We start from the raw sequence: 24,972 nt of genomic DNA, 5'->3' as shown, positions 1-24,972 counted from the left end.
AGTGCTTCTAGTTTTTATTATAAGAAAGAAAATACCCAGAAGAATCTGACAAAAAAACTCTACAGTTACTAAGTTTTCCATATGTAAGATAAGGATAAAGATTAATTTCTCCTTATTGCAGAGATAGTATTGAAAGTAGAAGGCATAATATTTTCTCTGCCTGATTATTATAAATAGTAAATGAGCTACATTTTTACTGAAGCAAAGATGGGACAGAACAATGCCGGGTTACAAACCTAGACGAGAACTGGAGAGATTTTGCCCATGTTAAAGTAGGAAGCAGCTACTCACTTGTGAGCCAGTGTTAGAAGATTTTTCAGGAGACTTTTAAATCAAAATCTAGACCTTAAAATCCTCCAAATTTCAAATGTCAAAATACCATTTTTAAAAGTTTATGAACATTACAAGGCAAGCAAGACATATCTGCAGGCTGCAGGTGACCCTAGCAGTGCCAGTTACAATCCCTCGTGTACTGGAGCCTCCCTCCACTAGGTTAAGGCGTGGGACATCAGTCTACAGTGGATGTTAAAAATCACTGGAAACATAAGATGGGGAAAATAGTCATTAATAGGACTTCTTTCCAGGAGAGAAATGTGTGTGAATGAGAGGAATAATTTGCTAGTCATCGGGGCTTTCTCAAGTACCATTAAATAAACCATCTTCTAACAAGGAGGGTCTGGTTATTTGCAGAGATTTTGTTTTGAATGAAGAACATGAGTTTGAGTCAATATGAATTGCTTGGGAAAATAAAGCAGAGATTTTGGTGAGCTGAGATGGCGCCACTGCACTCCAGCTTGGTGACAGAGCGAGACTCCGTCTAAAAAAAATATAATACTAAAATACCTGAGAGTCGGAAGAGGTGGGACTGGTGGACTGGCCCTCACTGTGTGCCAACAAGGAGCAAGGAGGTGGTTATGAGTGGGTTTACATTTTGTGGTTTTGCACTCTCTGTGCCCAAGATTGGAACTGCCTAGAACGTGACTAACGCTTGTCCAATGTCAGATAATAAGCTCTGTTCTATTCTCTTCACTCTGGACTGTCCTTCAAACATCAGTCAGCTCTGCTGCCCCTCTCTGGGTGTCCTTCTTTGTTCTTGCCCTAAGCCAGTCCACGCTGGGACATGGCTTTCTTGTATCACAGTCCTTAGATCTATTTGCAGAAAGTTCTCGTTCTTTGATTATGCGCTCACACAGAGTTCCCTTTGTGAACAAGCCCTTTATTGTGGATATACCATGAAGTCTTCCCCCTCGGGGTTCACCATAGCACTCAGGCACGCCAGGAATGGCTGCTCTCTCTTTTTGCTCGCTGCTACAATCTGCTCTGTGGCCTGACCCCGATCAGAATTCATGCCACTTATGTCCTCAACCCAGTCCCAGTGCCATGATGACTGCAAGTGAGAGGGAGTCTATTCAATTCCCTGTGGCAAGGAGTGTCTTTCTGATTAGGTCCAGGCTGAAAAGAGGAGCTCCCTCCCCTCCCCTGTCCTTCCCCAACAGGTAAGATAAGGGGTACAAGAGCACTTCCTTATCTTAGGTGCTGCCTCCTCTGCAACAAGAGTCAAGTTTTTCCCTTTCTATTTCTCACCTATATAATTTGATTCTCTTTGTTTTAGCATCTGTGGAATGACAGGAAAGTCAATGAGGACTGGCCTGAGGCAGAGTTGCCCTTTCCTATCCTTGTCTAAAAAAATCACTGGTCTCCCAGACAGAAATGATGATCTAGGTTAGTGTTTCTCAAATTATATGTGAAGGACCAGGTTTTATAAACTTCCAATTTGTTGCAGATCAATACTTTTGTAAAATACAATAAATATGAATTATTAGAAAAATGATGAAATAATATGTAAGACAACCCCCCATGACATGTGTGTACCTATGTAACAAACCTTCGCATATACCCCCCAAACCTAAAATAAAAGTTAAAAAAAAAGAAAAAGGAAATACAAACAAAAGATACAAGCCCGCTGATCATGTGCTTGACTGTCGTGACAATGGCATATTGCTATAAATGTTTCTCAGACTTACTCTCAAGGGCTGTACTTACCTTGTCCCAGGCCAGGAACAGTGAACAGACCAGCACTTGTCTGTGGGCACCAGTGCTTAGGACTGACCTGGGTGTCAAAGTGGTACTCTCAAAGGATCTACAGTTCCTTCCTTCCTTCCTTCCTTCCTTCCTTCCTTCCTTCCTTCCTTCCCTTCTTTTCTTTCTTTCTCTCTCTCTTTCTTTCTTTCTTTCCTTCTGTCTTTCTTTCTCTTTCCTTCTTTCTTTCTTTCTCTCTTTTTCTTTCTTTTCTCTTTCTCTTTCTTTCTTTCTCTTTCTTTCTCTCTCTTTCTCTGTCTCTTTCTTTTTTTATTGTTTATTTTTTTTTTTTGAGATGGAGTTTCACTCTTGTTGCCCAGGCTGGAGTGCAATGGTGCAATCTTGGCTCATTGCAACCTCCGCCTCCCAGGTTCAAGCAATTCTCCTGCCTCAGCCTCCCAAGTAGCTGGGATTATAGGCATGTGCCACCACGTCCAGCTAATTTTGTATTTTTAGTAGAGACGGAGTTTCTCCATGTTGGTCAGGCTGGTCTCGAACTCTCAACCTCAGGTGATCAGCCTGCCTCAGCCTCCCAAAGTGCTGGGATTACAGGTGTGAGCCACCGCGCCTGGCCTCTCTCTCTCTTTGTTTCTTTTCTGTGTTTCTTTTCTTTCTTTCTTTCTTTTCTCAGGGTCTCCCTCTGTTGCCCAGGCTGGAGTGCAGTGGTTCAGTCTCAGTTTACTGCACGCTTGACCTTCTGGGCTCAAGTGATCCTCCCACCTCAGCCTCCTTAGTAGCTGGGACTACAGGCATGTGCCGCCATGACCAGCTCATTTTTTTGTATTTTTTGTAGAGACAGGGTCTTGCCATGTTGCTCAGGCTGGTCTTGACCTCCTGGGCTTGAGTGATCTCCCGGGCTCGGTCTCCGAAAGTTCTAGGATTACAGGAGTGAGCCACCACACCTGTCTGGGCCTACAGTTTCATTGCAGCATCTGTATCTCTTTCTGGATGTGTTTAGATAGTTTCCACCATGAGGTGCAAAACGAGACAGAAGAGTGAGAAGCAGATGGAGGAGAAGAGAAAAGTCAACCAGAAGAGCTGTGCACAGGGACCCATCCCGTGGTTTCTCCCCGAAAGCCGCTCTCTTCCCTCTTCGCCCCTTCGGCTTGGCTCCTCCAAGGCCCAGAAAACCAGCAGGTCCTCCAGCATCCCCTGCAGCGGTTCCATGGACGGGCGGGAGCTCTCCCGGCAGGTGCGGAGCTCCGTGGAACTGGAGCTGGAGCGGTGCCGGCAGCAAGCAGGCCTCCTGGTGACCCGAGAGAAAGAGGAGCCCTCCCGCTCAGCCTCAGAAGCAGACTCTGAAGCCGGAGAGCTGCGGAAGCCCACTCAGGAGGAGTGGAGGCAGGTGAGCCTGGCCAGGCGCTGCTTCCTAGCATGTGGCTGCCAACAGGTCAAACCTCTCCCTTCCATGGAAACTCAGGGTATGTTTGGAGGCCCCTCTCTCTCTCTCTGGGGTAACAACACCCCGGAAGGACACTAGTATTTGCCTAATGACTCATATGTTTTAGAGTTTTATAAAAGATGGGGACGTGTGGCTGTTAGGCTCTGTTGCCTGATAATACTTGGGTTAGTGATTGAGCACCAGTAGGGTAAGAAGATAAGTTACGATTTGTTGGATGCTATTGGGTGCTATTTTTTTTTTAAAATGTGTCAGCAATATAGCTGCCATAGTTCAAGGCCAGAAGGGCTAGGCAGCAGCTTCTTTCCTCTGTTACCAGGCAAGAGCTGTCCCCAGATCTCTCGAACTGTGTCACATGGCCACCCCTAGCTGCAGGGGAGACTTGGAGAGTAAGTAGTATGCAGCGAGGCACCTGCCACCCTAAACCCGCAGTTCTATCAGTATGGAAGAAGGAAGAGGAGAATGGACATTCAGTAGGCACTAACATTACTTGCCAAAATAGATGGCTCAGGCAGCCGACTTCACTGATGATGACTATGGCAGAGAGAGACCTGAAAAGGCTGTTGTGGCCATCCAGGTGGAAGATGATTATCGTGAGCTTGTTTTTTTTTTTTTTTTCTTTGAGACAAAGTCACTCCATTTGCCCAGGCTGGAGTACAGTGGCATGATCATGACTCACTGCAGCCTGTATTTCCCAGGCTCAGATGATCCTCCTACCTCAGCCTCCCCAGTAGCTGGGACTAAGGTGTGCACCACCACGCCTGGCTAATTTTTGTATTTTTTGAAGAGATAGCATTTCACCATGTTGCCCAGGCTGGTCTTGAACTCCTGAGGCTCAAGCAATCACCTACCTTGGCCTCCCAAAGTGCTGGGATTACAGACATGAGCCACTGCACCCAGCCTGAGCTGCTGTGCCTGGCCTGTAGTAGTGTTAACAGAATTATAGGAACTTGCTGGTATTCAACCATTTCTGACCCATAAGAATGGCAATCTCATATAGTTCACCCAATAAAGAAATGAATTCAGCAGGGTGCAGTGGCTCACGCCTGTAATCCCAGCACTTTGGGAGGCTGAGAGAGGCGGATCACGAGGTCAGGAGATCGAGACCACGGTGAAACCCTGTCGCTACTAAAAGTACAAAAAAAAAATTAGCCGGGCGTGGTAGTGGGTGCCTGTAGTCCCAGCTACTTGGGAGGCTGAGGCAGGAGAATGGCGTGAACCCAGGAGGCGGAGCTTGCAGTGAGCCGAGATCGCGCCACTGCACTCCAGCCTGGGCGACAGGGCGAGACTCTGGCTCAAAAAAAAAAAAAAAAAAAAGAAAGAAATTCAGAATTATTGAAGAGCTAAAATTAGCAGAACTTGCTGATTGATTGGATGGAGGGTAGTGAGAAAGAGAAGTTGCAGCTGACTTTGAGTCTAGAAGCCTCAGAGAAAGAGATGGTGAGTTTAGTTTATGTTCTCTCAGAGTTATTGATCTGGGCTTCAACACCAATTTAGAATTGAAATTATAAAGTATAGGCCGGGCACGGTGGCTCACGCTTGTAATCCCAGCACTTTGGGAGGCCGAGGCAGGCGGATCAAGAGGTCAGGAGATCGAGACCACAGTGAAACCCCGTCTCTACTAATAATACAAAAAAAAATTAGCTGGGCGTGGTGGCGGGCGCCTGTAGTCCCAGCTACTAGGAGAGGCTGAGGCAGGAGAATGGCATGAACCCAGGAGGCAGAGCTTGCAGTGAGCCAAGATTGCGCCACTGCACTCCAGCCTGGGCCACAGAGCGAGACTCCGTCTCAAAAAAATAAAATAAAATAAATATAAAGTATAGGTCTTTCCTTTTGCAAACTGACTCAGTGCTAATGTCTTGATATTTACAAGTCAAACGAAGTTTTTCTTTTACAAAAGTACTTTTAGAAAGCATTAAATGTTGGCTGGGTGTGGTGGCTCACGCCTGTAATCCCAGCACTTTGGGAGGCTGAGGTGGGAGGATCATCTGAGGTTAGGAGTTTGAGACCAGCCTCTGGTTAACATGGTGAAATCCTGTCTCTACTAAAAAATACAAAAATTAGCCAGGCATGGTGGCACACGCCTGTAATCTCAGCTGCTCGAGAGACTGAGGCAGGAGAATCACTTGAACCTGGGAGGCGGAGGTTGCAGTGAGCCAAGATTGCACCACTGCACTCCAGCCTGGGCAACAGAGTGAGACTCTGTCTCAAAAAAAAGAAAAGAAAAGAAAGTATTAAATGTCAATAATCAAAATTATTCAGTTATTTCATCTGAGTATTATATGACTGGCAGTTATTATTTTCCTGAGTATTAATAATAGGGTAGAATCTGAAGTGCTAGAAAAATTGCTCAGCTCTTCTGCAATAATTTATTTATTTGTTTGTTTGAGGTGGAGTCTCGCTCTGTCGTCCAGGCTGGAGTGCAGTGGCACTATCTCGGCTCACTGCAACCTCTCTCTCCTGGCTGGGTTAAAGTGATTCTCCTGCCTCAGCCTCCTGAATAGTTGGGATTACAGGTGTGCGCCTCCATGCCTGGCTCATTTTTTTGTATTTTTAGTAAAGATGGGATTTCACATGTTGACCAGGCTGGTCTTGAACTCCTGACCTCAAATGATCCACCTACCTCAGCCTCCCAAAGTACTGGGATTACAGGTGTGAGCCACCATGCCTGGCCTCTTCTGCAATTTGTAAAAAAAAAAAAAAAAATTCTTAAACTACTTTAAGAAATAAAATGTCGATTGCATTTTCCCAAGACCACGTCTGGGGTCTTGTGAATATGCAAGAGACTCTCTTGCCAGTCCCAGGATTTGCGCCTTCTCTTTAGGGCAAACGTCCAGTAGCCTGGAGCATTGGCACTGACTGAAGACTACCGGCCATGATCAAAGCTTCTAGCAGGGCAACTTCATCTGTTTTACATATTGAGCTTTCATATCAGATTTATTTTCAAGAAAGTGGGTATATGCTTGTCAACAAATATGTATGCATGCACACATTCATTTTGTGAGTAATAAGAAATTCTGGAACTTTAGAGGTCCAAAATATAAATGTATGTCAAATATTGCTTGCATGGACATTTATTCACTTATTTTTATTCAAATATTTTCCTCCTCCTCTTCCTTTCATTTGAATGACTGTGGATGAATATGTATCTCGTTTTTGGGAAGGAAATCATCTCTTGGTCCTCTCAGGTTGTAGATATCCTGTGGAGTGATCCCATGGCTCAAGAGGGCTGCAAGGCCAACACTATTCGAGGAGGAGGCTGTTATTTTGGGCCTGATGTGACACAACAGTTGCTACAAAAATACAACCTGCAATTCCTGATCCGTTCACACGAATGCAAACCTGAAGGCTATGAATTCTGTCACAACCGCAAGGTGGGTGCTCCCTCTGCAGCACCACAGGCTTGTGTGTCACCAAAGTAGTCCGAAGGGCTCAGGCCTGGATGAGCAAAGGCTCTCAGTTTCTAACAACCTACAGACCTTGTATTTGTTACCTACTTGCTCAAAGCAACTAGATCCTTTACAGTCATTTATCCTTGACTCTTGTATCCTCTTTAAAACCCAAAGTTTGATTAAGGCCACTGTCCACCAATACCCTGACTGACATGGTCCCATTTTATCAATGGAAATACAAGGCCAGTGTTTTCTCAGCCACACCTCTATTCTTCAGGTCGCTCCCCAGGCAGGGATTCAGGATCATTTGTTTTCTCAGGAGCACAATTAACATCCTGACTAATCTTTGGACATCTCCAAATCCTACAATATTTGTCTCACCTAATACCACTGGTTATACTGTACAAGTTTCTTTATTGCAGGACTTCTGAGAACCTTTAGTTTCCTGCCACTGTAAATCTTCAGGAAGAGATACAGTATCTAGCATCTCCCAGCGTATTGACTGTGAAAACTTTTTTCATACAGCACCTGAGGAGCCACAACAGTCCGTAGGAAACTCTGCTTTAAGGCACCACATCAGCTCTCAGAACTCATCTTCCTGCTCATTGTAATGGCCATCCTGGTTTATCAGACCCAGATCTCCTCTAAGTTGAAGGAAATATGGTGTTTTCTATAACCCTTGCTATTTTCACTTGGGATAAAAATGTGAAGAAGATACATTGTGAAACTATCGGAATTCAAATTTCTATGACTTGAGTCACAACTCTTGCCCTATTAGCATTGATGACTTTAGAAAAAAAAAAGAAAGAAAGAAAGAAAAGGATTCCCAGATGAGCACTAGGAGAAACAGCAGCTTCTGCAGTTGAGTTGGGCCACATAGGATTGAGGGTGAAGGTTTCTTCAGTGAATGTGAATGCCTGTCTCTCTTCTGTTTTGATGTAGGTATTAACGATCTTTTCTGCCTCCAACTACTATGAAGTTGGCAGCAACAGAGGGGCCTATGTCAAACTGGGGCCAGCCCTGACCCCACATATCGTGCAGTATCAAGCTAACAAGGTGACCCACACACTCACCATGAGGCAAAGGCAAGACTTTTCAATGAGTGATTTTCAGAAAAAAAAAAAATTACAGTGTTCATAGAATCTTTGAATGAAGTGTCAAACATTATATTTATTCAAATTCTATGTGAGAATTCAGAATTTGGCTATGTCAGCATGAAGTTCTATTAATACAATAGACATTAGAGTAGGAGTCTCTTCCTTCACCTCCACACACTCCTAATACCTCTATTAGGGAGCAACAAATTTGTTTTCTGAAGAAATTATTGTCAGTGGGGCATAGTGGCTCATGCCTGTAATCCCAGCGCTCTGGGAGACTAAGGCAGGAGGATAGTTTGAGCCCAGGAATTCCAGACCAGCCTGGGCAACATGGCAAAACCCCATCTCTACAAAAAATACAAAAATTAGCCTGATGTGGTGGCGTACTCTTGTAGTCCCAGCTACTTGGGAGGCTGAGGTGGGAGGATGGCTTGAGCTTGGGAGGTGGAGTTTGCAGTGAGCCAAGATTGTGCCACTGCACTCCAGCCTGGGTGACAGAGCAAGACTGTCCCAAAAAAAAACAAAAAAAAAAAAAAAAAAGAAGAAGAAGAAATTATTCTCCATGGCCGCGTCTTGGGTAAAGGCTGCTTACTAAACCACTAAGTCTTTCTGAAGTTACTCTTCTATTTTCTCTCATCTTTAACGGGTTTGTGTTACCCCTACAAGCCACAGCCAGAGGTTCTTTTGCTGTCTGGAGATATGGCAGGTGAAATTCAGTGCACAGATTTGTTAATGAGACCCCTTTCTTTCTGGAAGGAAGCATATAATACTATTTGAATGGTAGCTTTTGGCCGGGCACGGTGGCTCACGCCTGTAATCCCAGCACTTTGGGAGGCCGAGGCGGGTGAATCATTTGAGGTCAGGAGTTTGAGACCAGCCTGGCCAACATGGTGAAACCCTGTCTCTACTAAAAATACAAAAAAATTAGCTGGGCTTGGTGGTACACACCTGTAATCCCAGCTACTTGGGAAGCTGAGGCAGGAGAATTGCTGGAACCCATGAGGCGGAGGTTGCAGTGAGCCGAGATCGCGCCACTGCATCCCAGCCTGGGCGACAGAGCAAGACTCCGTCTCAAAAATAAAGTAAAATAAAAATAAATAAATAAATAAATGGTAGCTTTTGAGATGATTCTGAGTTCTTAGTTGAGAGATTACAACCACAAAATGTTATAAACAATTTATATGGGTAGTCTCACAGTAAATTTATGCAACAGATATTGTTATTAATTTCAGTTTTGTAGAAGAGATTATTAAAGAACCAAGGTTAAATCATCTGACCTGTGGTCACACAGCTAGTCCTTGAGTGAAGGTAGTCCTTGACCAAGGCAATTCTATTTCAGAACCCACACTTTTAATGTCTATGCAATATTGCCTCCCACAGCGAAGATGGCCTCAGAGTATATAAGATGCTAACAGATACAGTTTTAGTGCTATTGAACATGCTTCTTTAAGTATTCAGCCTAACAGTTAGAAATTAAGATCGGCAAAGCTAGCATAAATCAGGTGGATAGAGAACATGTTAGTATTTAGCATTTACCCTTGTGTGAGTGCTATAAAAGTGCATTATTTTAAATCATTCTCAAGTTATTAAATATAGGCCAGCCTCACTTAAAAAGAAGAATTATGTAAAAATATAAACCCACCAAGTGAATGTCAGACCTACTGTGCAGCAAAATCATCTGTGGAGCTTTATAAAAAATCAGCCATTTGAGCCTCACCCGGCCCTACCGAATTAGAATCTCCAGGGGTGAGCCCTGGTACCTGGAGCACAGAACTGTGATCCCATAGGATTTAGGGGTTGTCACTGCAAAAAGAGTCACTGTAGGGAATCCTAGAAATAGTGTGTTTCAATAAGATAGTCAAAAAGCATTCAGCTCTTTGAAACCCTCATTGATTGCATTAAATAAGTACAACATCACCTGATTTACCCAGAAATCACTTACCTGGTGACTTCAACTGTATGAAGCACATGGAGAACTTAGAAAAAAGGAGGGAAATGTCTCTGAGCAGCCATAATTGATGATGTTTCAATGTCGATAAACCCAAGATAACATGCTAGTTTTTCTTTTTTCTTTTTCTTTCTTAATTTTTTTTTTTTTTGTGAGACAGGGTCTCGCTCTGTCACCTAGGCTGTAGTACAGTGGCATGATGACAGGTCACTGCAGCCTCGACCTGCTGGGCTTAAGAGATCCTCCCACCTGAGCTACCTCCTACCTGGTACTACAGGCATGCGCCACCATGCCCAGCTAATTTTTTAATTTTTTTGTAGAGACGAAGTCTCACTATTCTGCCCAGGCTGGTCTCAAACTCCTGAGCTCAAGTGATCCTCCTGCCTTGGCCTCCCAAAGTGCTAGGATTACAGGTGTGAGCCACTATGCCTGGCCTGATAACACGCTCTTCTTAGAGGAATCCGTAGTCAGAGTCCATTTACTTTTTGTTTCAATCCACTTCTCACAATAATAGAGAGTCAGCTTGGAGCCAGCATAGCCAAACAGGTATCTGGCCTCACTCCTTGGTAGCTATGTGACCTCGACCTAATTACTATCTCTGTCTGTAATGGGCATAATGGACTTAATGTTATCGTTCTTTCTTCAATGAGTGTTGAGGGATTTAATGAGATAATCCATGTAGAGCTCTGCATTTAGTAAGTGCTTACTAAGTGTTGCTTGACGTAGGGACAGGAAAGCCTTGTACATCCAGATAGCTTTCAAGGGCATTGCCCTACTCCATCCCTGCATAACTCTCCATGACTACAGATTACCAGGAGCAGCTTAAATGCTTTGTCTAACTAGTGGTTCTTAAACTTTTTAGGAGTCCCATGCTTCTGTTAGCCTCTGATAAAACGACAAATTGTCTACAAAAGATTCACATATGCTCACATACCTGTGAAATTTGGGGTGAGTTTTAGGTGGTTCACACTTTCTTTTCCTTTTGTAGAGACAGGGCCTTGCTCTGTCACCAAGGCCAGAGTATAGTAGCATGATCATAGCTTACTATAACCTTGAACTCCTGGGCTCAAGCGATCCTTCTGCCATAGTCTCCCAAGTAACTGAGATTACAGGCATGCACCACCACGCCTGGCTAATTTTAAAAAGTTTTTTTTGGTAAAGAAACCCAGCCTAGCTGTGTTGCCCAGGGTGGTCTTGAGTTCCTGGCCTCAAGTGATCCTCCTGCTTCAGCCTCCCAAGGTGCTGGGATTATAGGCATGAGCCACCATGCCTAACTGGTTCGCAATTTTTTTTTTTTTTTTTTTTGGAGACAGAGTCTCACTCTGGTTGTCCAGGCTGGAGTGCAGCGGCATAGTCTTGGCTCACTGCAGCCTTGACCTCCCAGGCTCAGGTCATTTTCCCACCTTAGCCTCCCAAGTAGCTGGGACTATAGGTATGTGCCACCATGCTAGGTTAGGTTCACACTCTTTTAAGGATCTATTGTAGCCCACTTAAAGACTGTCATGTTAAATGCCTTCAATTGCAGTAAGATTTTCATCAAACATGATTTAATTTAACTTTTTTTCTTTTTTTTTTTTTTTTTTTGAGGCGGAGTCTCCCTCTGTTGCCCAGGCTGCAGTGCAGTGGCGTGATCTCGGCTCACTGCAAGCTCCACCTCCCGGGTTCACGCCATTCTCCTGCCTCAGCCTCCCGCGTAGCTGGGACTACAGGCGCCCGCCACCACGCCCGGCTAATTTTTTTTTTGTACTTTTAGTAGCGACAGGGTTTCACCGTGGTCTCGATTTCCTGACGTTGTGATCCGCCCGCCTTGGCCTCCTAAAGTGCTGGGATTACAAGCGTGAGCCACCACGCCCGGCCTTTTTTTTTTTTAACTTTTAACACGGGAAAAGATAGGTTATCTGGTCATTATTTACAGAATAATTCATTCCTCAATAAGACATTACAAGTAACGTATGCTTACCTTTTATCTCTTTTTATATTCTTTCTTTTTTTTTTTTTTTTTGAGACAGGGTCTTACTTTGTCACCCAGGCTGGAGTGCAGTGGTGCGATCTAGGCTCACTGCAGCCTCTACCTCCTGGGCTCAAGTGATCCTCCCGCCTCAGCCCCACAAGTATCTGGGACTACAGGGATGCGCCACCACGACTGGCTAATTTTTTTTTTTGTACTTTGGGTAGAGAGGCGCGTTTTGCCATGTTGCCAAGGCTAGTCTCGAACTCCTGGGCTCAAGGAATCCACCCGCCTTGGCCTCCCACAGTGCTGGCATTACAGGCATGAGCCACCACACCAAGCCTCTTTTTATATTCTTGTTCATTCAACTACAGATATTTATTGAGCACTTACTTTGGGCCAAGTACTGTGCCCAGCATTACTCTATTGACCCAGTAAGAATGAAAAAACTAAACTAGTGTTATTTTGTTATTCATAAATTTTGCCTTCTGTTTCACATGATAATAAATTACAAGAAATGCACAATAATTGTGATAACGGATACTATTTGGTGAGTGCTTTCTATGTGCCAGGCTTTCTTCTAAGTGCTGTACATGATATTACTCATTCTAATCTTCACAATAATCCTATGAAGTAGAGACAGGTACCATTTTAATCACTGTTTTACAGGTGGGAAAACTGAAGCACAGGATGATTAGATAACTTTACCACAGAGGTGATCTTTCTCCAGAACTTCTTCTCTAACCACTATCCCATACCAGGAAGGACAGCGGCATTCCCCATACTCATCCTGTTTGTGTACAACAGGGAAGAGTAAAGGAGCTCTCCCTCAAAAACTGAGCTCTTGGGAGACTGATACGTTAAGAAAGAGAGAGTAGAAATATAGTAAAATCTCTAAGTATTTCATCTATACCAGTGTGCTAAAATGTCGCTTTTCATCTCCTGTCCCAGGATTAGCAGAGTGGAGGAGTCGGCTCTGAGAGCTCTGAGGGAGAAGCTGTTTGCTCATTCTTCGGATCTTCTCAGTGAATTTAAGAAGCATGATGCAGATAAAGTCGGTAAGAATGATCAAGTTAAAGATTCACAGAGGAAGGAAGCTAGCCAGAAAATCTCTGTCTTAACACTAGTTAGCAAATAAATATTTGTTGCTTTAATGAGTGACCCAAATTTCCCTTTGGCTATATCCTCCATTTTATTCAACTTAATGTCTCATTTATTCTGACTAAATTTTAAAATTCTAAGCTTTTAACAAAATACGAACTTGGCCAAATAGAGAGGGTGAAAAGAAATAGAGTCAGGGAAGGATAACATGGCCAGAACCAAGCAAAGAACAAGTGGGAGAAGTTATAAGAGTATAAGACTGGCAAAAGACGAATGACTTGACTTGTTGAAGTTGAGTGTGTGCTTACCTATTTCATGATTTATTATCCAAGCTAAAAATGTTGTCTGCTCAACTAATGGAATTTCTAATGGACATTGACTAAATATATCCCTATTTAAAAACAGCAGTAACGTTTATGAATTCATAGTAATATCTTTTCATATACACATACTGTAGCCTTCCAAGAGTTTCAGTGGATATATTCTAAGGAATTTAGGTGGTTTAATTTTTTTAAATAACCAATGCTGTAGATATATAATGTTTTATGATATCATTTACAAGACTTTTATGTGGCTTGCAGAAGTATTGCCAGATTTAGTAAACAAAAATGTAAAATGCCTAATTAAGTTTGAATTACAGACAGACAACAAATAATTTTATGCAATATTTGGCACTATATATACTTTACTGTCTGTCTTCAATTAAAATTTAACTGGACATCTTGTATTTTATCTGGCAAGCCTAGCCTCCAGCCAACTCTGCTACTATCAACAAAAATAGTGACAGTGCCCATTATTTCTATTACTTGCAGATAGTAAGAAGGATGTCAGGATAAAAATATACACACCATTGGGCAGGAAACTAGACTTCTAGGTGACAAAGCAACAAGTTAGCTCTCACCTGTAGGTTTAATCACCTTGAGTGACTGGGCAGCAGCGGTGGAGTCTGTGTTGCATCTAGGACTGCCATGGCGGATGCTGAGGCCACAGCTGGTGAACAGCTCAGCAGACAACATGCTGGAGTACAAGTCTTGGCTGAAGAACTTGGCCAAGAAACAACTGAGTCGCGAGGTAATGGTGTGGTAATGGTGGATGAGAACACATGTGGACTATGATACTCCTTAGAGAGAACTTGAGTCAGAAACAACCAACTAGTAATAACCCAAAAAGCTGGATGGGTGAGAAAGGGGAATAACTATTTCTTGAGTTTCTATGTGTCAGGCTTTTGTGTTAAGTGGTTTTCATACATTGCCTCAGTTAATCCTCAAAACCACTCCAAGAAGTACATATTATCAGCACCATTACACTTATGAGGACACTGCCCACAGAGGTTAGCAACTTGCTTGAGGTCATAGAATGACTAAGTTGGGACTCAAGCCAAGGTCTGTCTTACCTCAAGGCCCATTTTCTTTCCTCAACACCATGGTGCTTACCCTACTTAAAAAAGTATTTATTCAATAACTACTTATAAAATATGTAACGTATGTGCAACCTTGGGCTAGGTACTTCTTTTAACAGTGTTACTGCAATATAATTTACATACCATGCAATTCATCCATTTAAAGTGTATAATTCGGCTGGGTGTGGTGGCTCACTCCTGTAATCCTAGCACTTTGGGAGGCTGAGGAGGGTGGATCACTTGAGGCCAGGAGTTCGAGACCAGCCTGGCCAACACGATGAAACCCGTCTCTTCTAAAAATACAAAAATTAGATGGATGTGGTGGCATATGCCTGTAGACCCAGCTATTGGGAGGCGAGGTGGGAGAATCGCTTGAACCCAGGAGGCAGAGGTTGCAGTGAGCCAACACCACGCCACTGCACTCCAGCCTGGGCAACACAGCAAGACTCTGTTTAAAAAAACAAATCTGAAAGGCTCCAAAGTCCAAAACTTTTTGAGTGCCAACACGATGCCACAAGTAAAAAATTCCACATCTGACACCTTTGCTTTCTGATGTATAAGGTGTATATGAAACAAAAATTAATTTTGTGTTTAAACTTGGGTCCCATACCCAAGATATCTCATTATGTACAGGTAAATATTACAATGTCCAAAAAAAGCCAAAATTCAAAACATTTCTGGTCCCAAGCATTTCAGACAAGGCATACACAACCTGTATGTGCAACCATCACCACAGTCAATTTTAGAAGATTTTCATCATGGGTGAGGTGCTTCTTCAACCACTAGATTATTTGGTGGGCTGAACTGGGTAGAGGGAATGGAGGGATGGCAAAATGTTTTCAGGTTTTTTCAAGAATGTGTGATTGTCAGGGTTTATTGTGTGTTAATTATATATTGGAACAAGCCTAAACATATGACAAAGAAGGAAAATGAATTTTTTCTTGCAGAACATACAATCAAGTTTGCTGGAAACATTGTATCGAAACCGATCCAACCTAGAGACCATTTTTAGGATCATAGACAGTGATCATTCAGGTAAAGGCACTCATTATTCTATCACTTTTGACGCACTGCAAGTATTTTACCTTAAACCCTTAATCTCCTTCCTGATTCATCCTCATTCATCTCCACTTAGGCATTTGGAGAGCAAGGTAAGAAGATTAGTGCTTATAAATGACAGAAACTAGGAAAGTACTTGAGTAGTATATGCAGCCCATAGAGAAAGAAGTGGGGCAGAGAAGAATGAAGACAAACTGAATGAGAGCTTCTTATAGGAAGAATAATTATTAGAAGATGCGATATCCTCTGGGCATGGTGGCTCCTGCCTGTAATCCTAGCATTTTGGGAGGCCAAGGCAGGTGAATCACCTGACGTCAGGAGTTCCAGACCAGTCTGGCCAACATGGAGAACCCCAGTCTCTACTAAAAATACAAAAATTAGGCGGGCGTGGTGGCACATGTCCATAATCCCAGGTACTTGGGAGGCTGAGGCAGGAGAATTGCTTGTACCTGGGAGGCGGAGGTTGCGGCGAGCTGAGGTCGTGCCACTGGACTCCAGCCTTGGCGACAGAGTGAGACTCTGTCGGAAAAAAAAAAAAAAAAGAAAGAAAGATGTGATATCCTTTACATTACCATCGAAGATAGCCACAAAGTAATGAAAAGTGCTTAGAATAGAAAGGCATTTGCAACCGCACTCCCCCAACTTTTTTTTTAACTTTAAATTTTGAAATAATTATAGATTCACAGGAAGTTCTAAAAAAAATGTATGGTGAGGTCCTGTACATCCTCATCCTGTTCCCCCAATGGTCCAAAGGCTTTTTTCAATGTTATTATTGGTTTCTTTTGAGGCATAATTCACAAACCATATAATTCACCTGTATAAAGTATGCAATTTAGTGGTTCTTGGTATAGTCACAAGATTGTATAACCGTCACCACTATCTAATTTTAGAACTCCTTTTTTTTTTTTTTTTTTTTTTTTTTTGAGACGGAGTCTCCCTCTGTCACCCAGGCTGGAGTGCAGTGGCACAATCTCGGATCACTGCAACCTCCACCTCCCGGGTTCAAGTGACTCTCCTGCTTCAGCCTCCTGAGTAGCTAGGACTACAGGCATGTGGCATGTGGCACCACACCCAGCTATTTTTTTGTTGTTGTTGTATTTTTAGTAGAGACAGGATTTCACCATGTTAGCCAGGATGGTCTCGATCTCCTGACCTCGTGATTCACCCACCTAGATCTCCCAAAGTGCTGGGATTACAGGCGTGAATGACTGCACCTGGCCTAGCACATTTTAATCACCCCAGAAAGAAATCTCACACCTATTAGCAATTACTCCTCATTCCCTATCCCTCCTCCACAAGTCCCTGGCAACCACTAATCTACTTTCTGTCTCTATGGATTTGCTTATTCTGGACATTTGATGTAAATGGAGTCATGCAAAATATGGCTTTGGTGTCTGAATTATGTCACCTAGGCTGTGTTCAAGATTCATCCATGTTGCAGCAGTATCAGTTTTTCATTCCTTTTCTATGACTGAATAATATTCCATTGTGTGGACAGAACTTTTATTTATCCAGTCATTAGTTGATTGACTTTGGATTGTTTCTACTTTTGGCTATTATGAACAATGCTGCTATGAACATTCATGTGTGACTTTTTGTGTCAATATATGTTTTCAGTTTTCTTGGGTTTATATCTAGGAGTGTAATTGCCTGGTCATATGGTGATTCTATGTTTAACTTTTTGAGGAATTACCAAACCATTTCTCACAGTAGCTGTACGTATTTATATTGCCACCAACAATGTATGAGGGTTCCAGTTTCTCTACATCCTCACCAACGCTTGTTATTTTCCATTTTTGTTTTTTGTGGGGTTTTTTTAGTTTTTATTATACCCGTTCTACTGCAGTTTTGACTTTCATTTCCTTAATAACTAATGATGTTGAACATTTTCATGTGCTTATTGGCCATTTGTATATCTCTTTTGGAGAAATGTCTATTCAAATCCATTTTTAAATTGGGCTATTTGTCTTTTTATTTGAGTTGTAAGAGTTATTCATATATTCTGGGTACTAGGACATTATCAGACATATGCCTTGCAAATTTTTTTTCTGATTTTGTGGATCGTCTTTTCACTTTCTTGGTAGTGTCCTCTGATGCCCGAAAGTATTTTCTTTTTTTTTTTTTTTAGACGGAGTCTAGCTCTATCACCTAGGCTGGAGTGCAGTGGTACGATCTTGGCTCACTGCAACCTCCACCTCCTGGGTGCAAGCAATTCTTCTGCCTCAGCCTGCTGAGTAGCTGGGACTACAGGCACCTGCCACCGTGCCCAACTAATTTTTGTATTTTTAGTAGAGACGGGGTTTCACCATATTGGCCAGACTGGTCTTGAACTCCTGACCTTGTGATCTGCCTGCCTCAGCCTCCCAAAGTGCTGGGATTACAGGCGTGAGCCACTGTGACCAGCCTGATATCCAAAAGTTTTTAATTTTGAAAAAGTCCAATTTATTTTTTCTTTTGTTGTTTATGCTTTTGGTATTACAGCTTTTTTTAGCTATAAAACTGTTTCATAGGCCGGTCATGGTGGCTCATGCCTGTAATCCCAGCACTTTGGGAGGCCAAGGTAGGTGGATCACGAGGTCAAGAGATTGAGACCATCCTGGCTAACATGGTGAAACCCCATCTCTATCAAAAACACAAAAAAATTAGCCGGGTGTGGTGGCGGGCGCCTGTAGTCCCAGCTACTTGGGAGGCTGAGGCAGGAGAATGGCATGAACTCGGGAGGCGGAGCTTGCAGTGAGCCGAGATTGTGCCACTGCACTCCAGCCTGGGTGACAGAGCGAGACTCCATCTCAAAAAAAAAAAAAACTGTTGCATAACCTAAGGTCGCAAAGATTTACACTTATGTTTGCTTCTAAGAGTTTTACAGTTTTAGTTCTTACATTTAGGTCTTTGATCCATATAGAGTTAGTTTTTTTTTTTATATAGTGTTAGGTAGGTGTCTAGCTTTACTCTTTTTGATGTGAATATCTGCTTGTCCCCCATCATTGTTGAAAAAAACTATTCTTTCCCAATTAAATGATCTTGGGACCCTTGTAAAAAAATCAATTGTCTATAGCTGTATGGGGTCCAAAGGATTTTAATGGCCAGATTAAATTAGTATATGTTTGAGATGATTAAATGCAGGGTTTCTCAACAGTGGTACTGTTGACATTTTGGGTTAGATACTTCTTTGTTTTGGGGTCCATATTGTGCATTATAAGATGTTTGGCAGCATGTCTGGCCTTTAGTTATTAGATGCCAGTAGCACCTCATCTCCATCTTAGTCATAACAAACAATAATGTCTCCAGACAATGCCAAATGTCCCCTGGAAGGAGGGGAGCAAAATTGCTCCCAGCTGAAAATCACTGGTGAGCCAGTGGTTTCGTGTGATCCTTTTGGGAGTTTAAATTAGATACTAGGATTTGGGTGTCTTTCTGTTTAGCAGTAGGGAGCAGGTGTCCTTGTAGGAATGTCGGAGAAAATGAACATTAAAAACTAGACGAACGCACTGAAGTGATTTCCTCCCTCTGATAAGGGTTCATCTCACTGGACGAGTTCAGGCAGACCTGGAAGCTGTTCAGCTCTCATATGAATATCGACATTACAGATGACTGCATCTGTGACCTTGCTCGGAGCATTGATTTCAACAAAGATGGCCACATCGATATCAATGAGTTCCTGGAGGCCTTCCGCCTTGTGGAGAAATCCTGCCCAGAGGGCGATGCCTCAGAAAGCCCACAAGCTACAAATGCTAAAGACAGTGGCTGCAGCAGTCCAGGTGCACACTAAGAACAGCCTGGTCTTCATCACCCAAAGTGCCTCATAGGCAATGCTCAGCTTCTAGCTAGACTATGTCCCTTATTCTCCATGTGAAACTGTATGCTGAAAATTTACCTATCTATATGCATCAGAATCACCTGTGTATTTCAGTGTGGCGGGGTGGGTTGGGGTGTTGTGTATGTATGTGTTTTAAGTATATGAGTGCCCCAACCCGATCTCACAATCTTCACAAAGTAGAACTTAGGTATAGTGTTTTTAAATTCTAAAGTCCACTTCAATTAAGAACCACTGACAATTTAACTCCCTGATTGTTTTTATTTTATATATATATATATATAAAATTTTTTTTTTTTTGAGATGGAGTTTCTCTCTTGTTGTCCAGGCTGGAGTGCATTGGTGCAATCTCGGCTCACCATAAACTCCGCCTCCCGGGCGACTCTCCTGCCTCAGCCTCTTGAGTAGCTGGGATTACAGGCATGCGCCACCACACCAGGCTAATTTTGTATTTTTAGTAGAGATGGGGTTTCTCCATGTTGGTCAGGCTGGTCTTGAACTCCCGACCTCAGGTGATCCGCCCTCCTCGGTCTCCCAAAGTGCTGGGATTACAGGCATGAGCCACCACGCCCAGCCTATTTTATACTTTTTATTTGTTGTCTTAACAATGTCATATTGGTAAAGGAAAGTTATTTTAAAAATTGTATTGTAATTCCATGACCCAAACATATGGATTTTCTTCATTATTTACTTTTTCTTACTTGTTACTGTAGTGTTTATATAATTTTATGTTCTGCTTTTAAAAAATTAAATTCATATCTAATTGTAAACTCCCATGTGCTTCCCTTGTGATTCTGAATTCTTCATGATTATTAGTTTAATGCTTGCATAATTTTCTTTGAAGTGGATGTGCTATAATCTATGCAGCCATTCTCCAATTGTTAAACATGTGTATTATTTCCACTTTTTCATTATAAGAAATAACACTAGGGAGAGTGTTAGGACAAATACCTAATGCATGTGGGGCTTAAAACCTAGATGACATGTTGATAGGTGCAGCAAACCTCCATGGTACATGTATACCTATGTGTGTACATATGTGTAACAAACCTGCATGTTCAGCACATGTAGCCAAGAACTTAGAGTAAAATTAAAAAAAAAGAAATAACACTGTAGTTCATAACATAGTGCATACAGCTTATTTTACACAAATCTTTTGAATCTTACATTTTAGTGGTATAAAATCCCAGGAATGGGATTACTTTGATAAAGGATGTCGTATTAGTCTAGGTGCTTCAGAGAAAGAGAACCAATATGATATTTACATAAGTATTTACTACAAAGAATTGGCTTACATGATTATGGAGGCTGAAAAGTCCTAAGATCTGCAGCTGGCAAGCTGGAGAACCAGGAGAGCCAATGGTGTCAGTTCCAGTCTAAGTCCAAAGGCCTGAGACTCAGAAGAGCCAATGGAGTCAGTTCCAGTTCATGTTTCAGTAGGCAGGAAAAAACCAATGTCCCTGCTCAAGGCAGTGAGACAGAGAAAAATAATTCTTTCTTATTCAGCCTTTTGTTATATTCAGGCTTTCAACAGATTGGATGAGGTCCAGTCACCTTGCTAAGGACATTCCCCTTTACTCATCCTACAGATTCAAATGTTATATCGCATCCAGAAACATCTTTACAGACACACCCATATATAATATTTAACCAAATATCTAAATATCCTGTGGCTCAATCAAGTTGACACGTAAAGTTAACTATCACAGGTATGAACATTTTAATGGTGTGATATGTATTGCCAGGTCACTCTTCAGAACTGGGCATATCAATTTTACCATAAACTCATAAGCTTTTAGTGGGCTCATTTCTATCTTCTGCAAAAGGTGAATGATAGTGCTTCCATGACATTTTACTATGCGTTTATGTGATTAACATCCAATGTTGGGAACAAGCCCCCCAAAATCTGGACATAAACTGGCCCCAAAACTGGCCATAAACAAAATCTCTGCAGCACTGTGACATGTTCATCATGGCCATAACGCCCATGCTGGAAGGTGGTGGGCTTACCGGAATGAGGTCCAGGAACATCTGGCCCACCCAGGGTGGAAAACCGCTTAAAGGCATTCTTAAGCCACAAACAATAGCATGAGTGATCTGTGCCTTAAGGACATGCTCCTGCTGCAGTTAACTAGCCCAACTTATTCCTTTAATTTGGCCCATCCCTTCATTTCCCATAAAGGATACTTTTAGTTAATTTAATATCTATAAAACCAATGTTAATGACTAGCTTGCTATTAATAAATACGTGGGTAAATCTCTGTTTGGGGCTCTCAGCTCTGAAGGCTGTGAGACCCCTGATTTCCCACTTCACACCTGTATATTTCTGTGTGTCTTTAATTCCTCTAGTGCCGCTGGGTTAGGGTCTCCCCAGCTGCGCTGGTCTCAGCAATCCAAAGCTGTCTCCACAGCCTCATTTTATTTATAAACTAAGGAAATTGAGGTTTAGAGAACTTGCTGGGTATGTGTGATCTAAGTTACTAACACAGCCAGGACTGGAGCCTATGACTTCTGCCTCCACCTAGGATTATTTCCAGTTATACCTGTGACCATATCATCTGTTTGGATTGTCTATACACAATCTATGGCTCTTTCTTGTGTGACAAGCAGAACCTATCCCTATAGTGACCCCCAACCCCAATGATTTTTCACCTCATGGTGTTTGTGCCTTTGTGTGATCTCCTCCCCAAGAGTGTAGGTGGAATCTGTGACTTGCTTCTTTTTTTTTTTTTTTTTTTTTTTTTTTTTTTTGAGATGGAATCTCGCTCTATCACCCAGGCTGGAGTGCAGTGGCGCAATCTTGGCTCACTGCAAGCTTCGCCTCTCCGGTTCACGCCATTCTCCTGCCTCAGCCTCTCCGAGTAGCTGGGACTACAGGCGCGCACCACCACACCCGGCTAATTTTTTGTATTTTTTATTAGAGACGGGGTTTCACCGTGGTCTAGATCTCCTGACCTCGTGATCCGCCCGCCTCAGCCTCCCAAAGTGCTGGGATTACAAGCATGAGCCACTGTGCCCGGCCGTGACTTTCTTCTAACCAAGAAACTATGACACAGGTGATGGGGTGTTACTCTTGTGATTGCATTACATTATATAAAATTCCATGTTAGTAGGCTGAAGAAAGAGAGATTTTCCTTGCTGGCTGGACAAGCTAGGAGCTATGTTAAGGAAACTCACATAAGGAAGGATGGGTGCCCTGTAGGATCTGCCAACAGCCTCCGACAAATGGCTACAAAAAGCTAGGGTCTTCAAAAATACATTCACAGGGAAATACATTCTCAAATAAGCTGTGTTAGTTTGGAAGCAGGCTCTTCCTTAGTCGAGCCTCCAAATGAGAATGCAGTCCGGCCAACACCTTGAATAAAGCTTGTGAGACCCTAAGTAGAGGATCCAGTAAAGCCATGCTCAGCTTCTTTATCCAATAAGTTTGTTGTAATTTGTTCCGCAGCACAGACAATATACCTTGCTGCCAGGCGCAGTGGCTCACACCTGTAATCCCAGCAATTTGGGAGGCCGAGGCACATGGATCACTTGAGGTCAGGAGGTCAAGACCAGCCTGGCAAACATGGTGAAATCTCATCTCTACTAAAAACACAAAAATTAGCTGCACATGGTGGCACATGCCTGTAGTCCCAGCTACTCAGGAGGCTGAGGTGAGAGGCTCACTTGAGCCTGGGAAGCAGAGGTTGCAGTGAATAAAGATGGTGCCATTGCACTCCAACCTGGGCAACAGAGTGAGGCCCTGTATCAAAAAAAATATATATAGATATATAGAATATATATATAGAATATATAGAGAGAATATATATATAGAATATATAGAGAGAATATAAATATAGAATATATAGAGAGAATATATATAGAATATATAGAGAGAATATATATAGAATATAAATATAGAATATATATAGAATATATACATAGAATATATATATAGAATATACATATAGAATATATATATAGAATATATATAGAATATATATAGAACATATAGAATATATATAGAATATATAGAATATATATAGAATATATATATAGAATTTATATACAGAATATATATAGAATATATATAGAATTTACATACAGAATATATATAGAATATATATAGAATATATATAGAATATACACAGAATATATATATAGAATACATATAGAATATACAAAGAATATATATAGAATATATATATAGAATATATATAGAATATATATAGAATATATAAAGAATATATAAAGAATATATATAGAGAATAGATATAGAGAATAGATATAGAATAGATATAGAATAGATATATATAGAATATATATATAGAATATATATATAGAATATGTATAGAATAGATATAGAATAGATATAGAATACATATATAGAATATATATAGAATACATATACAGAATATATATATAGAATACATATACAGAATATATATAGAATATATATAGAATATATAGAATATATATAGAATATATATAGAATATATATAGAATATACATATAGAATATATTTATAGAATATATCTATAGAATATATAGAATATATTCTATAGAATATATATACAGAATATATACATAGAATATATATACACTATATACAGAATATATATAGAATATATAGAGAGAATATAAATATAGAATATATAGAGAGAATATATATAGAATATATAGAGAGAATATATATAGAATATAAATATAGAATATATATAGAATATATACATAGAATATATATATAGAATATACATATAGAATATATATATAGAATATATATAGAATATATATAGAACATATAGAATATATATAGAATATATATACAGAATATATATAGAATATATATACAGAATATATACATAGAATATATATACACTATATACAGAATATATATAGAATATATACAGAATATATATAGAATATATAGAGAGAGTATATATATTCTCTATATATACAATATATGTAGAGAGTATATAGAATATATATGTAGAGTATATATAGAATATATATGGAGAGTATATATAGAATATATATGGAGAGTATATATAGAATATATATAGAGAATATATATAGAATATATATAGAGAATATATACAGAATATGTATAGAGAATATATATAGAATATATATAGAATATATAGAATATATATAGAATATATAGAATATATAGAATATATATAGAATATATAGAATATATATAGAATATATATAGAATACATATATAGAATACATATATAGATTACATATATAGAATATATATAGAATATATATATACAATAAACACATAGAATATATATAGAGAATACACACATAGAATATATATATAGAATACACATATAGAATATATATATAAAATACACATATAGAATATATATAGAATACACATATAGAATATATATAGAATATATATAGAATACATATATAGAATACACATATAGATTACATATATAGAATATATATAGAATATATATAGAATACACATATAGAATATATATATAGAATACACATATACAATATATATAGAATACACATATAGAATATATATATATAGAATACACATATAGAATATATATATAGAAGACACATATAGAATATATACATAGAATACACATAGAGAATATATATATAGAATACACATATAGATTATATCTAGAATACACGTATAGCATATATATATAGAATACATATATAGAATACAGATATAGAATATATATATAAAATACATGTATAGAATATATATACAGAATATATATA

The 24,972-nt window shown here is 40.5% G+C and overlaps 1 protein-coding gene across 1 annotated transcript in view; it reads left to right on the top strand.

The window, feature by feature from the left end:
• Positions 1–20,006, top strand: part of PPEF2 (protein phosphatase with EF-hand domain 2) — a 42,331-nt gene extending 22,325 nt beyond the window's left edge. Inside the window, exons 11-17 of the mRNA XM_030818446.1 lie at positions 3,038–3,424; positions 6,667–6,852; positions 7,813–7,955; positions 12,815–12,921; positions 13,872–14,035; positions 15,311–15,398; positions 18,938–20,006. Of these exons, the coding sequence (XP_030674306.1) occupies positions 3,038–3,424; positions 6,667–6,852; positions 7,813–7,955; positions 12,815–12,921; positions 13,872–14,035; positions 15,311–15,398; positions 18,938–19,191 (1,329 nt within the window). The 3' untranslated portion in view covers positions 19,192–20,006. The remainder of the gene's footprint in view (positions 1–3,037; positions 3,425–6,666; positions 6,853–7,812; positions 7,956–12,814; positions 12,922–13,871; positions 14,036–15,310; positions 15,399–18,937) is intronic.
• Positions 20,007–24,972: the final 4,966 nt, after the last annotated feature.

Source organism: Nomascus leucogenys, chromosome 9, assembly GCF_006542625.1.
Source record: "Nomascus leucogenys isolate Asia chromosome 9, Asia_NLE_v1, whole genome shotgun sequence".
Taxonomy (NCBI): domain Eukaryota; kingdom Metazoa; phylum Chordata; class Mammalia; order Primates; family Hylobatidae; genus Nomascus; species Nomascus leucogenys.
The sequence above is the reverse complement of the archived record's forward strand: the minus strand, read 5'-3'. Positions and strand labels throughout refer to the sequence as shown.